Source organism: Lepidochelys olivacea, assembly GCF_965140295.1.
Source record: "Lepidochelys olivacea isolate rLepOli2 genome assembly, chromosome: 4".
NCBI classification, from domain to species: domain Eukaryota; kingdom Metazoa; phylum Chordata; order Testudines; family Cheloniidae; genus Lepidochelys; species Lepidochelys olivacea.
Genome location: NC_140414.1, coordinates 85,814,883 through 85,832,162, shown reverse-complemented (window position 1 = coordinate 85,832,162; position 17,280 = coordinate 85,814,883). Strand labels below are relative to the sequence as shown.

Genomic DNA, 17,280 nt, shown 5'->3' with positions numbered 1-17,280 from the left:
ATCATCAGAATGGAAGCACGTCCTCTGGAATGGTGGTTGAAGCATGAAGGGACATATGAATCTTTAGCATATCTGGCACATAAATATCTTGTGACACTGGCTACAACAATGCCATGCAAACACCTGTTCTCACTTTTAGGAGACATTGTAAATAAGAAGCGGGGAGCATTATTGTTGGATCATATTAAAGAAGTTCTGTATTAAAATCACAAATGAGTTTGATTCCCCATAGTTTAAATTCCAGGGTATTACTAATTAAGAGGTCTCTTGGTTTTTGGTCTCTTGTTTTTACTGTTTCTCTCCCTCTCTGTGTGAAACTTGCAAGCTGCTAATTGCATTAGTGCATCCTAAGACAGAGTCTGTTCTCAAAGCCATACTTTGTAACAGAAACAGCACACACAGACTGCCTGCCCTTTTGTTGTATTTATCTCGCTTTGTTAACAATTGCGATTAAAATAGAGATAGAGGATGTATGTGGATGGATGCTTGGTGTGGATAATAAATGAATGATCAGGGAGGTGCCAGCCTAAGAATCCAGTGTTGATTGGCTGAAGGTGTCAATTGGAAACAACCAGAGGACTCCCAGAGGGCAGACTGGAATCCACCCAACAGCCTCAAGGATGGGAGAACCAAAGAACAAGATAACATCTGGCAGCACGGAGCCATCAGGAATGTGCCATCTGCTGACTGACTTAGCAACAGCATGATGAAGCAATTCCCATAGACTGGCATAGGAATAAATTCCTATAAAAATGGACTCTAAAAACTGAGAACTTTAGGGTCTGATTCTGCAAATCAACTTCCAGGAGCATCAGATGTGCATCTGACAAGGCCCTGCTCCCTCCTCGTGTCCAGGCCACCTGGCCAGTGGCTTGGCACGAGCAACTCTAAGGCCGGTAACTATGATAACAACCTTGCAGAACCTGTGTGAGTGTATGAATGAATGTGTGAAATAAATATAAATTGAATGGAATGTTATAGCTATAACTAACTGCTTACTATGATTCTTTCTGTATTCACAATAAATGTGGCATTTTGCCTTATCCCCTTTCATAAGCTCCTGCTGGTTTTTATTTTATTGGTGTAACATTATCTCCCATAAATGTAAACAAACTTGTTTCTCTTAGCGATTGGCTGAATAAGTAGTAGGATTGAGTGGACTTGTAGGCTTTAATGTTTTACATTGTTTTGTTGTGGAGTGCAGTTAAGTTAAAAAAAAATAAAAAAATTTACATTTGTAAGTTGCATTTTCACGACAAAGATTGCACCACAGTACTTGTATGAGGTGAATTGAAAAATACTATTTCTTTTGTTTGCCATTTTTACAGTGCAAATATTTGTAATCAAAAGTAATATATTTGAAAATGTAGAACATCCAAAAATATTTAATAAATGTAAATTGGTATTCTATTGTTTAACAGTGTGATTAAAACTGTGATTAATTGCAATTAATTTTTTTAATCACAATTAATTTTTTTGAGTTAATCACGTGAGTTAATCATGTGAGTTAACTGCGATTAATCGACAGCACTACTTTATGCACAAGCTAAGAATTACCTGTGTAAGTCTAATTCCACCCAAACCTTACATTAGAGAGGGACCAAGGAAGTAGTGATAAGATCTGATGAGGAATAGGCTTAGGTTAGGCCTTAGAGTTCAGGCTGAAGTACAGATCCACAGCTTTAGGACAGGACTGAGTGGATGCTCCTGAGATGTTCTGGTAAGCTTTTAGTTCAGAATGGTAGAAATCTCACAAGACCTTCTATGCTAGGTTTCATCTGAATGGTTTTGTTTTGTCTTTTTAATTTGAGAAATTTTGAACCTACTAAAAGTTTTACCAGAACTTAATGAAGGCCCACTCCCTCTACGATACCATAATGCAGTGGTTCTCAACCAGGGGTCAAAGAAAAAGGTTGAGAACCCCTGCCATAATGTACCTTCATTTGCCCATCAAGGAAGGTTATTGTGGCTGCTGCTGGAACATTTGAAAGAGGGATATTAGGTAAGCATCTCATTAACACACGCATCCTGAAGTCCTCAAACCTCTCTCCCCAGATCTCTTAATATCAGGTACACGCAAAAGTTGAGGTGAACACAGAAGATCCTAGAGACTCCCTTTAGTTTGTTTTTGTTTGTAATATTCTTAAAATTCTATTATCTGTGCTAAAGTTTGTTTATTGTTCTAAGAAACCTATAGTTTACATATTACATTTCTGCCTAGGACATACTTTTAGCAAGAGAAATGGGAATAGAAAACATTATATTAGAGCAACATGGCCAAATTAAGGTGCCTAAAACAATTTTAATCTAAACCTTAACTATAGTAGCACTGGTAGTCCACTATAATGTGCATGTTTCCTAGTTTATAAAAAAGTAAATATTTTGTTAATATACTTTTCTTTATAAATTAAGCTGCAAATGGGTGGGTGGGCAGGACAGATCATCTCCTGGGACCAAAGTGCACTAATTTCAGTCAAAAAGTCACACAGTTTCTTAAACCTACTGTTTTACAGAAGCTTCATATACACCACTGTCTCCAGCCACAGACTCATCAGACACTGCAGCAGATACACAAGTTGCTTTCTCCTCAAGCTGCTGACTTACCGCTCTTCTTGGTAAGTTGACACCTAAGCAAGGGAGGAAGAATAAACATTAGTTCTAGACAATTATCAGCAAGGTACCTGCACAGCTTAGAACACTGCCAAGTTGAAAGTGATGACCTGTAGCTCAATTTCATGGAGTAATTCTGTTCCACGCCACTGAACAGATAGAGGATGTATTACTATTGTCGCATATTCTAGTTAGGGGTTTACATATCTCAACTGATGAGCTTGAAAATGTATGACTATTATTCCCTTTCCAATCACAAGCTTCTCTCACCCTTATTCATCTTTATCTTGAGCTTTGAACCTACATTTCCAATTTTAAATTCTCACTGTAATAACATTTCAGCAGCACACAAAACCAGTCCTGACAACTACGCTTTATTAAAAATATAGAAGTGATATAGAAGCTTCAGGTTTTCCCTCCTAAGAATGCAAACTCCCGTTTGGTTTAGCAAAGGAATGCCTAACACTATCATCAAAAACTTTTTACGCTAGAGAACCTTTAGCACCAGCTACTACTTAATTTTAACCTCCAAGTAATATTCATATGCTAGTGTCCTGCAACGAACACACAGCATTCATTGAAAGCATCATTTTACCATGCAGTAAGTTGCAGGCCTATGGCGTTTGTTTGTTTTTTAATTTGCAAAGGAGTGAGGATATTGGTATGTGTTATGCACACCTCCTGAGTCATGACTTTACATCTTGTTAAGATGTTAAAATTTTAAGGCTTCTGATTAGAGGACTGATTGCTACATTTCTGCTTTTATTTGTAGCAGTACGGATGCTTTTTCCTTGATGATAAAGTGCTCCCCCCTCGATTCATGCGAGGGATGAAGGTGATGACACGATTTATTGATTACCCCCAGGAATAACTACAGAAGCCTGCAATTGACTTTGACAATGACAGAGACTGACTGTGGAAGAACTTCATGGTTGCTGCCGGCAGGGATCTGTACAGAACAGTAAATCTATATGTACTTCCCCTACACACAGAAGTGCCTACAAGAGTCAAGTACAGAAACACTTTATCTGCCGGGGAGTTTTGTACTGTAATAGGTGGCACTGGAAGCACCACCTGTAGTTAAATTTATCTGCTTCCCATTACCGAACCTTGTTTTTAGCTGCTTATAATACTTTGCCAAACTTTAACCATCCCGGCTGACATTTTCCATGCAAGAGGTCTGCCGGAGACTGAATTAGTTTTTGAAAGTTTCAGCTAAAACAGGACAGCCATTTCCAAGAGCGAGATTAGGGAAAACCAGGTTTTGCCCACATTCAAAGAACTCTTATAATCATTTCACTGAGGTGCTCTAACACTCTGACGCTTTGGTGCATGAACTTGAATTTGGTGTGGTGTAGGGTGAGTGCCCTGGTGTCAGGCATGTGCCTTTTGCTGCTTTGTGAAAATCCACATAAATTAGACCAAATTATAAGCCTATTAAAAAAAAACCCTGCAGTTTGCACATGACCCATAAAAGCTTTTTAAAATTTGGCAGCTAAATTGTCAAGTCAGGTCTATCCTTAAAATGCTGCAGCGCCGATGGGAGTTTTCCCGTTGACATAATTAATCCAACTCCATGAGAAACAGTAGCTATGTCGATGGGAGGCCTTCTCCTGTCGACACAATGCTGTTCAAACCCATGGTTAGGTCAGTAGAAGTGCATTGCTTGGGGGGGGGCATGCACGCGCGTGTGTGTGTGTGTGTATTTTTCACACCCCTGAGCAACAGGGTTATACCAATGTAAGTTTTACTTTAGACCTGGCCTCATACTATTCCACCTGCACTGAGCAAGCTCTATGCCCTAGATGCCTAGCAGTTGATCAGACTATGCATGCACCATCCACACAGCTACTTAACATGCTCCATCCCAGGGCTAAGCAGAATGCTTCCTACAATTGCTCCTGCCAGCTGCAAGTGTCCCACAGAAAACAGCCTCATTCATTACACAACCCAATGCACTCCCTGAGCACCATTCATCCTGCGCACTGAATGAGGCAGGGGTCCTGTGGAAAAAATTGTACGTATCATGTAATGAAAGACTAGACTATCATAATGCAGGCTTACAAAGGGGTGGGGTTAAATTGTTTTTTGCATTTCCTAACTTTTGAGTTCTTGACTTTGCAACCTTAATGTACTTTTAATGTAGGCTTTTTAATTTTTTTGTGTTTTATATTTATACACACACGGCACTACATATATTAATAATAGGAAATCTCAGCATAAGGATTAACTCTATTTATAGCTTTTTAAAAAATATAAGTGCTTTTAGAATTAAAGATACAGTGGCACTGTCAAGAACGAGAGCTACAATTTAGGGCTTTTTTTGCTGACCTATACCTCTCTTCTCTGTATCATCCCTTCAAAACATTTAAAGCTATATTCCTTCAAATCAGCAAAACCAGGGACCTGGATTTCTCATTGGCCACCTTATGCCTCCCTTTCACATCTGTCTCTTTATTCGCCCTGCCCACTTGGACATTGTGAACAGCTAGAGTATCGAAAATAGCATAAAGTTAGTTGTTGAAACTAAGCTGTATTTTTTGAAAACTGGTTGTGACTCAACTGGCCACTGAAGAACTGAATTGAATCATTCCTCCAGCATCTTATATCAGATTCTGTGAGGCTTCTAAAGCAGACAAAACACTAAATTCCATTACACTGAAAAGACAAAAGAACAGCAAGAAGTAAAGGTAAAGTAAAGCTCTAATTTTGCACTTCACAGATTCAGAACACTTGTGCTTTAGAGCGTGTCTACACAGGAAAACTGTCGCAAAAAAAGCCAGGGTGCGAGTTTAAAGCGCCATAAAGCAAGTACTGTACTAGCTCCCTATGTGGGCACCCTTAGCTTAGTCCACTAATTCTGCAATAGCTATTTCTCTGGGTAGACAAGTCCTTAGTCAACTTCTGATATCTCTTTCTGTACATAACTGAAGGAGACAAAAGGAAGTCCCAAGTGCCTCATGCAATCCCTGATGGCTCCCCATGCTATGAACTGGAAAGTATTGAAACACTTAGCATGATAAAACCACTAAAAAAGACGCTGCAATATATTCATTTAATATTCAGATATTTTAATTCTAGCTTTCCTTTAAAATTTACCTTTTTGGGGCTGTTTTTTCCAGGTGCTCCTTGCTGGTAAATTCTAGCCACAAATGACTGAGTCTGTGGCCCCAATTTTCACAGTTGGGCATATAAATTGGGCACCCCCACATTATGCACCTAGACAATCAAATTAGTACTTAGATGCTCAAATACCTATGTCAGGCAATTAAATGACAATGTAGACCCTGAAATGCTTAATTAAGAATCAACTGGATCACCATGTTGGCTACATGTTCTTTTAGAAAAATACAAATTATTGAAAAATTTACATCATTATTTTGGTTCACAATAACTCTGCAGCTGGGAGATGAAGAATAGTATGAAAATAGCATTTATAGACCCAACATATGTAATGAAATGGGATTTATGTAACTAACTTCTGAAACTGTATTTGAGGATTCATGGAAAAGAGAAAGAGTTAACAGGTAATGCCAAACAATTAGGGTAATATCTTCTCCTGCAACACTGAATGGGTAGTGAGAGCCCTGAAATATGGCAATTCCGACACAACAACTTTTCACCTTTGATCACTAGAGCAAATCCACACACACAGACTACTATAATTGCTTGGACAGAAAGCAGGATGTGTGTCCTGGAAATTACATCCCCAGTACACAAAGGACATTGAGTGTGTGTTTATTTCTTCCTACCTGGACATCACTGGAAAGGCGGAGGATTTTTTTTATTTAAAGGAAAGAGAAGCAGCCTAACATAAAATAAATAAATAAAATACACTTTCTGGCGAGACATTCTGTTGTGCCAGACAAGACGGTCCAACACAAGGATTTGATCTCTTGGAAGCATATGAATGCAACTGACCATAGCCTCCCTAGGTAGACTTTTGGCAATGTAAACCTTAGGTATGCTGAGGAATTTGTTTGTTTTTCTATAATTTATTTTTCTATATTTTTCATTAATAAAACTGGTTTTTAAGGAGAAAAATGCTGCCCATTCAAAGATTGCACGCTGTCTTCCAGCTCAGAGGAGACTCAGACTGCAGGTGCCCTCACACAATGGGGCCTGCAAGACACACAAGTCTCTAAATCTAAAGGTACTGCTCTTGTTCTGGTCTAAAAGGCAAGGACGGGAGGACCCTCTCCCAAGGAAAGTGTGTTGTGGACAACTAAAGCCAAGTAACACAAGACACACAGGGCCCGCCCACACTTTGACCTGGAGCTGTAATTTCCAATTAGAATAAATGCACATGCATTAGCTTTGATTGAGCTAGCATGCTAAAAATAGCAGGGTAGCTGTGGTGACCTAGGTGGCATAAGGGGCTACCTGTCCAACTAGAGTCTGGGGTGGGACTTCATTCAGGCCGGCTAATCTACCCCACTGCCCAGGTGCATCACCACAGCTATGACCCCAAGCTGGAAATTACACCTCCAGCTCCAAGTGTGGATGTACCCACAGATACTGAGGAATAATTGTTACAGGTGATTCAAAAAGATAACAGATGATCTTGTGATTAAGGCCTAGGACTCAAGAGAATCTAGGTTGTGTTCCTAGCTCTGCCACACAGTCGTCGTATGAACTAAGGCAAGTCACAATTTTTAGAAGTGCTGAGAACTCAGTTCTCTCACAGCCTTCAAATAGGGCAGCAGGGGCTCAGCACTTTGAGAATTAGGCTCTTTAATCTCTGTGCCTCAGTTCCTCAATGGAAAAATGGACATAGTATGAGAAAAGATAAATCCATTACTCCTCCAACCAGGAGTGCCATAAGAAAGGCCAGAAGTGAGGTGGCAAAGTTTGCAGATGATACTAAACTACTCAAGATAGTTAAGACCAAAGCAGACTGTGAAGAACTTCAAAAAGATCTCACAAAACTAAGTGATTGGGCAACAAAATGGCAAATGGAATGTAATGTGGATAAATGTAAAGTAATGCTCATTGGAAAAAATAACCCCAACTATACACACACAACAATGATGGGGGCTAATTTAGCTACAACTAGTCAGGAGAAATATCTTGGAGTCATCGTGGATAGTTCTCTGAAGATGTCCACGCAGTGTGGTGCGGCAGTCAAAAAAGCAAACGGGATGTTAGGAATCATTAAAAAAGGGATAGAGAATAAGATGGAGAATATCTTATTGCCCTTATAGAAATCCATGGTACGCCCACATCTTGAATACTGCCTAGAAATGTGGTCCCCTCATCTCAAAAAAGATATACTGGCATTAGAAAAGGTACAGAAAGGGCCAACTAAAATGATTAGGGGTTTGGAACGGGTCCCATATGAGGAGAAATTAAAGAGGCTAGGACTTTTCAGACTGGAAAAGAGGAGACTAAGGGGGGATAGGATAGAGGTATATAAAATCATGAGTGGTGTGGAGAAAGTGAATAAGGAAAAGTTATTTACTTGTTCCCATAATATAAGAACTAGGGGCCACCAAATGAAATTAATGGGCAGCGGGTTTAAAACAAATCAAAGGAAGTTCTTCTTCACTCAGCGCACAGTCAACCTGTGCAACTCCTTGCTGGAGGAGGTTGTGAAGGCTAGGACTATAACAGGGATTAAAAGAGAACTGGATAAATTCATGGAGGCTAAGTCCATTAATGGCTATTAGCCAGAATGGGTACAGAATGGTGTTCCTAGGCTCTGTTTGCAAGAGGGTGGAGATGGATGGCAGGAGAGAGATCATTTGATCATTACCTGTTAGGTTCACTCCCTCTGGGGCACCTGGAATTGGCCACTGTCAGACAGAATACTAGGCTGGATGGACATTTGGTCTGACACAGTATGGCCATTTTTATGTTCTTATAATAAACGTGCAGGGATGGCATAACACAACATACATCTCAACAATTGCAACAAAGCCAGCACCTTAGATTTGGTAATGACTGGTCACATCTTGGCAACTGGGATTTTAATAATGTTACGACTGTCACTTAGGAGGCATTAGGTAACTCACTGACAGGGGAATTACAAATATATATTATTACAGAAGACTGTAATCAAATGAAAGTCTCTCTTACATTGCATGCAGCAAATCTATATGGATGCTTCTTCTTTGCATAGCTTGAATGAGGAAAATATCCTTCCAACATTCAACAATTGTTGGGGTTTTTTTGCATCTATATTGATGTAATCCTCCATTTGTTGGCATCCTTAGTGGCATCTCCTCTGCACATTTTTTGCTGATTCTAGAATGGAGACAGTAACGCCTTCCTTGGGCCTTACAAACTACAAGCATCAGAGAAAGACTCACTTTGCCACGACTGTCGGATAGATTCCTCCCACCTCCTTCCCCTTAGTGGGATTACTGCAAAGAAGAAGGAGGGATAGCTATGGCAGGGCATGAGAGATTTGGCCATTGCTCTATTGCTACTCAGGATTCCTGCCTTTTGACCTGCTAGTTATTGAGAACTGAGGTATTCATTCTGAAGTCACTTACAGTTCCACAGGATGCTCATGCAACCTTCTTGTGCCCTTTAGGTAGTGCCCAGATTCCCTGTTATTCCTCACAACTGCCCGAGAATGACTTTTTTAAAAAAATGTTGGAAACTAAATGGTAGAGGATCATGCATCACATAGACTTTCAACTTTGAAAAAGTCAGCCTTTGACAAGGATTATTGTTCCACCAGATTTGGCTATCACCACCACTGTGCCGTACAGAGTTCTACAGTCTGATGAGGTCAGAGTGACCATGCTAACCAGATTTCAGAATCTGTTTTTTGAAAAATTAGATGTGTATGAGCTCTTCTCGTAAGTCACAGAGTACGTAGTAACAAGAGCAATAAGAAAGAAACCAAGGCTGGACAGCAACTTATCATCTTGGCCAGAAGATGGCAGTGCAATACTGTACACAAAAGCAACTCCCCCTTTCCTCTTCCCCCAAATCAGGGTCTGAACATCTCTCTCCACCGTAAAACTTAAACAAGCAGAGTTCTTCATACAGAACTGAAAAGAAGCATATTAGTACAGGATTCCCTAAACAGCCAATACAGTGGTTACTGAATCCCAACTATTAATTAGCTCAGTAGTGCAACTGCATGTTAATTGCCTCTCTCTGTTTTCTGTTGTTTTCATCCTTCTTGGGCAAATTTTCAAAGAAAACACATCTTTCTGGGCCTAAGAACCAAAGAAGATTATATATCTTGGTGCTTGTAAAAAATCCTCATAGAGTGCATGAATACATCAAGTATCTGGATAGCTCAGCCTGGACATTTTTAGAGTACATATGCACAGCTCAGTTATTTAACTAACCAAAAAAGAATATTTGAATGTCTTCAGTTTAAATTAACTGAATGGGAGTTGTACCGCTGACTTCAATGGGAGAAGAGTTCGACCAATGCTGAGATACTATTTTGGAAAACCAACAACAAATTATATTCTAAGGTAATAAAGAAGATAGTTGACTACTTACTAAAGACCTCACTCATCCTGTAAAGTTCATTGGATTGATTTCAATCTAAGTTGCAGACACCACACTTTGTAGGACAGAACCCTAAATTTAAAAATGTACATGTTGTTCCTAATATCTACTGATTGCCCACAAGCGCAGGTGTAGCCTGCCCAAATTGGTTATTGATCATATTAGAGGCAGACCTATACTTAAAAGTCAGGACCCTAGTTAATAATTTTTATCCATTCCATAGAGGTTTCAGATTACAATTATTTCTTTACCTGCATTTCCTTCACGTAAAGGTGACAAAGGCTGCCGAACACTTTCATTGTGATCTTTATCATCTGTAAGAGCTTGTGAGGTTGCTCTGGCTTCAGAGTCCAATGACATTTGATTCTCACAGAGACTAATACCTGCAAAATCACCAGGCAATTCACAGTCTTCAAAGTCTGTGATGAGGTGGTGCAGGGGGGAATCTTGGGCAGACACTGAAAATGCACCTTCCAAAACCAAAGGAGACCCTGGAGGGGACAAGGAAGAAAGGGAGGATCTTGAAGACAGTGATGTCACAGATTTGGGCGGCTCAGTCAATTTTGGAGGGTGGCCTACTGCCAGAGATCCAGAAGAGTCACTGTATCCCAATCTCCCATGGGAATTGACCACCTCATTTTCATGAATAGTAGTGATAGGCCCAGAAGGAATGTAACCACTCTTTTCTTGCAATATGAAGTCAAGTTTATACTGATAGTCCAAGTCTGTTATTTGATCGCCTTGGTTATAATAGAGATCCGTGGAGCTGAGGGAGTTTAGTGACCCCCTGCTGGATGTGTTCAGAGACCCCCGACTGGATGCCAGGGATCCCAGGCTGCTCCCTGAAGAGACAGATAATGTACTGGCGGAGAGACTGCAAAGACAGGACAAACAACCATTTATGTTATTAATCTACTATAGACCTGACCACCAGCACACAATAGTAAAAGATGAGGTCTGAAGGGGTGCACTCCTGGACCACAAAGGGGATGCTATCCCTATAACAGTGACATGAGGTATTTAAATTATAATCCTGTCAGGGCAGTGAATGGGTCTTTAAATCCTCTGTACAGTAGGCAGCCCTCTGTCATGACTATAAAATTAACAACAATAATGTAATTTCATAAAGTCAGACTTTAAAATAATGAATTACAGGGGAAAATGTCACTGTGATTATCATTGCAACAAATATTTTATTTCTGGAAAAAATAAGTTAACTGAAAAAAAGAAAACCAGAACAAACGGTTTACATTAATGTTTATGAAGATGTCCATGCAATGAGGCTCAGTCGGTAATAAAAGCTGACGGTCGTGCAGTCAAACTTATAGATATAGTCATACTCAAAAAAAACCCCAAGGATTTTCATTAGGAACAAGGGTTTTTTGGAGACATCTCATGTACTAAAAGATGGTTGCCAACCATTTTTTAATCTAAGCAAGAAGATGCTTTGCTCTCTGCTTAATTATAAAACGTGCAAAAATCCATTCTTGTACACTTACTAAAGTTATATAGATACAGCAGATTTGCACAGAGAATGCTAGAAGCAACTGCACCTATGTGTCTTGCCACAATTATCAAACAAACTTGTTTCAGTCTCCAGCTAGCAGAATACCTAAGAATGAAGTTCAGACATATTCAGTTCTACTGCACCACAGCTGAAAACCGGTCTTTATTTTTTTCTTGTTAAAACATAATGTAAAATGCAGCCTTACCTTTTAAGCTGCGAATACAAATAAGTAGTTAACTTTGTAGTTTCTTCAAGTTTCTGAACCAACTCTTTTCTTCTCTCTTCCAATTTCAACCTGGAAAAAAAAACTATATTCAAGTATATAAAGACATTATAAAATATACAAGACACAAAGTAAATATGGAAGAATATTTTATAGCTAGGAAACAAAGCTAAGGCCTCCCACTCCTCCTTATAACCATTTCCTTCCCCTTGCTTGTCATTGCTAATCAGTTCTGACTCTACTTGGTCTCGCCCTAGCTTTCAACTACATTGTACAGGCTAAGATTCTAAGCAATTTAGAAAAGGGACTGTGAAATTTAAGGCACCACACAAACTTGAGTCATCATACAAGTAATAAATAAGATCTGTATACACACTATACAGAGAGAAATGTCATGCATGCAAAGAGAAAGAAAAAGAATGGGGATAGGAGTTTGGAAAACATCCATAACTTAAAAAGTGTAAAAGCTGTATCTATTGCATTTTAGCAAGCTGTATATTGGCTACTTATCTAATACAGTTCCACCAAAAAAACCAAACAAACCCCAGGAAACAGGAAAGCAAATATTAGTGTAAATTCTGAAAATTTAAGAACTCTGGGGAATACTGTGGAAAAAAAATAAAAATGGAAGCAAAATCACTAGTGTTTGTCTGCATGGAGACTTAGCAAGCAGCAGGCCAGGGAGTAAATCTAACAGCTCACCAGCTTTGTGCAGCAACCTGCTGCGTGAACACTGCTACTGGGTACAGTAAGTTCCGTAGTGCACTTTGACTACTGCTGTTTGAAACAGGAGTCAAGAGAGAGTCCCTTTGTACATCAGATGCTTCATATATGGATATAGAAAAATATCTGATACCCCAAACAGGATCCAAGTTAACAAGTAGGTTTAGAATTCAGAGATGTTGGATAGTATCTAGGAGTCCAGGACACACAGTACTGCATCCCAAACATTCCAGTCTTTGCTTCATAGAGTCACAGAAGTTAGAGATGAGACCCCACCGCATCATCCAGCTCATCTTAATCCCAACGTAGGACTGTTCCCTCCTGTACATTTGTCCAGTCTAGCTCTAAAGATCCAAGTGGTGAAATGTGTTGGTTTCTTTTGGCTGACAATTCAACAGTCCGGCAGATCTGTCAGAAAAGCTCTTCTGACAGTTAGACTCCTGTTCAGAATTTTACCTTAGCATACCATTTATTGATCTCTTCAGACATAATGCTAAATACATTGTTATCTCTTGCTGGAGTTAACTAATTCTCTTCCCATAGTTGTGGATTATTATGTTCCCCATTAGCCGTTGCTCAGTCAAGTTACACACAATATTTCTCAAGCACTTGATCTGAATCACAAGTCTTAGCCATTTTAAAAAAAGAAGTTTTAGGCTTATTTCAGAAACTTTCCCTTTAGACTCCTCACTCAGTACCAGCAGGAACAAACCAACGTTCATATGCAAATATAGCATACACATTCAAAGATACTATACCTGCATGAAAAACAGATTATTACACTCAGAGGGTCCCAGGACTAAGCCTCTTTAGTGGCACCAATACCTTAGGGAGGGGTTAAGGCCCCAATTCAGCAGAGTGTTTAAGCACATCCTTGCTCAGCAAAGCACTTAAGGAGAAGCCTAACCTTAAGCAGATGCTGGGTAGGGATGGTCCCATTTAGTGTCTTGATATTGCTGTTGATAGTCTCTCAAGGCTCCCAAGTTAAACCCTTTTACTTTTTCTGCTGCTTGTTATAATCTATGATTTCAGACTCTTTCCCCCATTTCAGCCATTTTGTAATTTTTCAGTTCTTTCTACAGTTATTGAACTACAGTTTCTCCTGTTTTTCTCCCCCAGGCAATGTTAATCTTCTATTAATATTTTTGTGACTTTTTAAAGGTATCTTTTCACCTTCCCTTGTGGAAGCAGCAACTAGGTAAGGAAGGAGGTGCAAAAATTTGTAACTTCTGAGTTACCAGAAACAATGAAGACTAGAGAATATGTGATAAGAAGCCTTTTGCTCTTATCAGTGTCCCTTACTCATATACCTATATTTCTGTTAGCAAGGCTGTACAATCAGTTGAAAATGAAATTTCCTCTAAATCAGTCTACTGGTACTTCTAAGATTTCTCTATTATATTTAATGTAGTTCAGTCACTGGAAATAACATTTGATTATTCTGATTTAATGTTAATGTTAAGTGAAATTACATCTAATTTAGAATGCTATGTCAATTCTGTCGCTAAATCTCAAAGGTTTCAATGATAAGATGGCTGAGTCACAAATAGAAGTTGACAGCATAAAATCACTATCAGGAGTACAAGACTGCAATAGAATATAAACTAAAAAATCTGAGACTTTGGGAAATTTTTTGAAGGCATGCAATATTTATATTTTAGGTATTATTTACATCAAAGGGAAATCGACTAACTGATAATGCTTCATGTTTATTTAATTCATTTACTGGATTTAATCCTCCTAGTCACTATTTCTAAACTTTTTCATTTCCTATTAAGTAATCTTTAAATATTCCTTGCTACTGGTACCATATGCTCTGCCATTGTTTCAGCAATGATGGTAAACAAATCTCGAGTCAAGTCTGGAAATCTAAAGGGAATATTCTTTTCAGTGATAAATGAAGTCAACAGAAGTTTAACCCATGACCTCAGTGGAGCTAGGATTTCATCCCAAGTCTGATGCAAATAAAGTAAGCATAGTCAAAAGAAAGGTATTTCTTGTTTTAAGAACATGCTGTATTTTCTGCATGCTGTATTTCCTGCTAAATGTATAATAGTTTAAAGACAAGAAGGTTTTGGTTTCGGACTATGATTAGGCCAAGGATTTTCTGTAGCCCTAGTTACATAAAATGATGGCCAATTTGCAAAAGTAGTAAAGGGGAAAGCATTAGCATCCTACCTGAATGATTTGCACTATTTTAAAAATATTTATTTTGTGATTATTAATAGATCATGTATTGTTAAAGCTCATTGCCAAAGTGTTAGGAAATCGAGATACAAAAGGAGCACTTAAAGACGATAAAGTCATCGCAGAGAAACTAAATGAATTCTTTGCTTCAGTCTTCACATCTGAGGATGTTAGGGAGATTCCCAAACCTGAGCCAACTTTTGTAGGTGACGAATCTGAGGAATTGTCACAGATTGAAGGAGGTCTTGGAATTAATTGAGAAACTTAACAGTAACAAGTCACTGGGACCAGATGGCATTCACCTAAGAGTTCTAAAAGAACTCAAATGTGAAATTGCAGAACTATTAACTATGGTTTGTAACCTGTCCTTTAAATCAACTGCTGTACCCAATGACTGGAAGATAGCTAATGTAATACCAATATTTAAAAAAGGGCTCTAGAGGTGATCCAGGCAATTACAGACTAGTAAGTCTAACATTGGTACCAGGCAAATTAGTTGAAACAATAGTAAAGAATAAAATTGTCAGACACATAGAAGAACATAAATTGTTGCGCAAAAGTCAGCCTGGTTTCTGTAAAGGGAGATCATGTCTTATTATTCTATCAGAGTTTTTTGAGGGGGGTCAACAAACACGTGGACACGGAGGATCCAGTGGACACAGTGTACTTAGATTTCCAGAAAGACTTTGACAAGGTCCCTCAACAAAGGTCCCTCAATCTTACGTACATTAAGTTGTCATGGGATAAGAGGGAAGATCCTCTTATGGACTGAGAACGGATTAAAAGAAAGGGAACAAAGGGTAGGAATAAATGGTAAATTTTCAGAATGGAGAAGGTAACTAGTGGTGTTCCCCAAGAGTCAGTCCTAGCACCAATCCTATCCAATTTATTCATAAATTGTCTGGAGAAAGGGGTAAACAGTGAGGTGGCAAAGTTTGCAGACAATACTAAACTGCTCAAGATAGTTAAGACCAAAGCAGACTGTGAAGAAGTTCAGAAAGATCTCACAAAACTAAGTGATTGGGCAACAAAATGGCAAATGGAATGTAATGTGGATAAATGTAAAGTAATGCTCATTGGAAAAAATAACCCCAGCTATACACACACAATATGATGGGGGCTAATTTAGCTACAACTAGTCAGGAGAAATATCTTGGGAGTCATCGTGGATAATTCTCTGAAGATGTCCACGCAGTGTGCTGCGGCAGTCAAAAAAGCAAACAGGATGTTAGGAATCATTAAAAAAGGGATAGAGAATAAGATGGAGAATATCTTATTGCCCTTATAGAAATCCATGGTACGCCCACATCTTGAATACTGCCTAGAAATGTGGTCCTCTCATCTCAAAAAAGATATACTGGCATTAGAAAAGGTTCAGAAAAGGACAACTAAAATGATTAGGGGTTTGGAACGGGTCCCATATGAGGAGAGATTAAAGAGGCTAGGACTTTTCAGACTGGAAAAGAGGAGACTAAGGGGGGATAGGATAGAGGTATAAAAAATCATGAGTGGTGTGGAGAAAGTGAATAAGGAAAAGTTATTTACTTGTTCCCATAATATAAGAACTAGGGGCCACCAAATGAAATTAATGGGCAGCGGGTTTAAAACAAATCAAAGGAAGTTCTTCTTCACTCAGCGCACAGTCAACCTGTGCAACTCCTTGCCGGAGGAGGTTGTGAAGGCTAGGACTATAACAGGGATTAAAAGAGAACTGGATAAATTCATGGAGGCTAAGTCCATTAATGGCTATTAGCCAGAATGGGTAAGGAATTGTGTTCCTAGGCTCTGTTTGTCAGAGGGTGGAGATGGATGGCAGGAGAGAGATCACTTGATCATTACCTGTTAGGTTCACTCCCTCTGGGGCACATGGAACTGGCCACTGTCAGACAGAATACTAGGCTGGATGGACATTTGGTCTGACCCAATATGTCCATTCTTATGTTCTTAATTATATATGTGTTTTTGAGACAGTCTGATAGGTTGTACTTTAAAAAACAACAACTTATTTTCAGAAGTTAATTACACAATCTGCAATTTCTACAAATGTATAAATAAAATAAAGAGATTTAGAAGAGACTTAAAATAGCATTAAGAAAAATATTTTAGGCCTGATCTTCAGCTGCTAATAAATTGATATAGTTCTAGTGAAGTAAATGGTACTATACCAGTTTACATCAGATAAGGATCTGACCCTTTGTAAAAAAAACCAAAACAACAACAACAACAACAAATCCCACAAAGAACAAAAATATTTAGTGTGATTTAAAGGAATGCAACTGAATTATCAGGAGAACTTCTGAAAAACTTCAGAGAATTTTCTTAGTCCTTTTCCACAACAGAGCAGAAATGTGAAAAAAAATTATTAAAGAGCCATTTTTCTAGACTAAGGACAGTTCCTTCACGTGAGAAAGTTTTCTAATTGAGTGGGCAATACCTCAAAATGTAGCAGCTTCACTTCTTCTGCCCCCCACGCCACCTTCTTCTCCCAACGTGATCTGGACATGGTTGTCGATGCCAAACACAAGACCTTACCACCATTTTGGAAGCAGTA

General features: G+C 38.9%; 1 protein-coding gene across 5 annotated transcripts in view; it reads right to left on the bottom strand.

Annotated features, from left to right (window-relative positions):
• WWC2 (WW and C2 domain containing 2) overlaps positions 1-17,280 on the bottom strand; it is a 179,430-nt gene that overhangs the window by 44,184 nt on the left and 117,966 nt on the right. For all 5 annotated transcript variants that reach the window (XM_084627437.1, XM_084627435.1, XM_084627434.1 and 2 more), the window contains 3 exons: positions 11,802-11,891; positions 10,341-10,963; positions 2,504-2,627 (listed from right to left, as the gene is read on the bottom strand). In XM_084627437.1, coding sequence (XP_084483563.1) covers positions 2,504-2,627; positions 10,341-10,963; positions 11,802-11,891 — 837 coding nt within the window. The remainder of the gene's footprint in view (positions 1-2,503; positions 2,628-10,340; positions 10,964-11,801; positions 11,892-17,280) is intronic.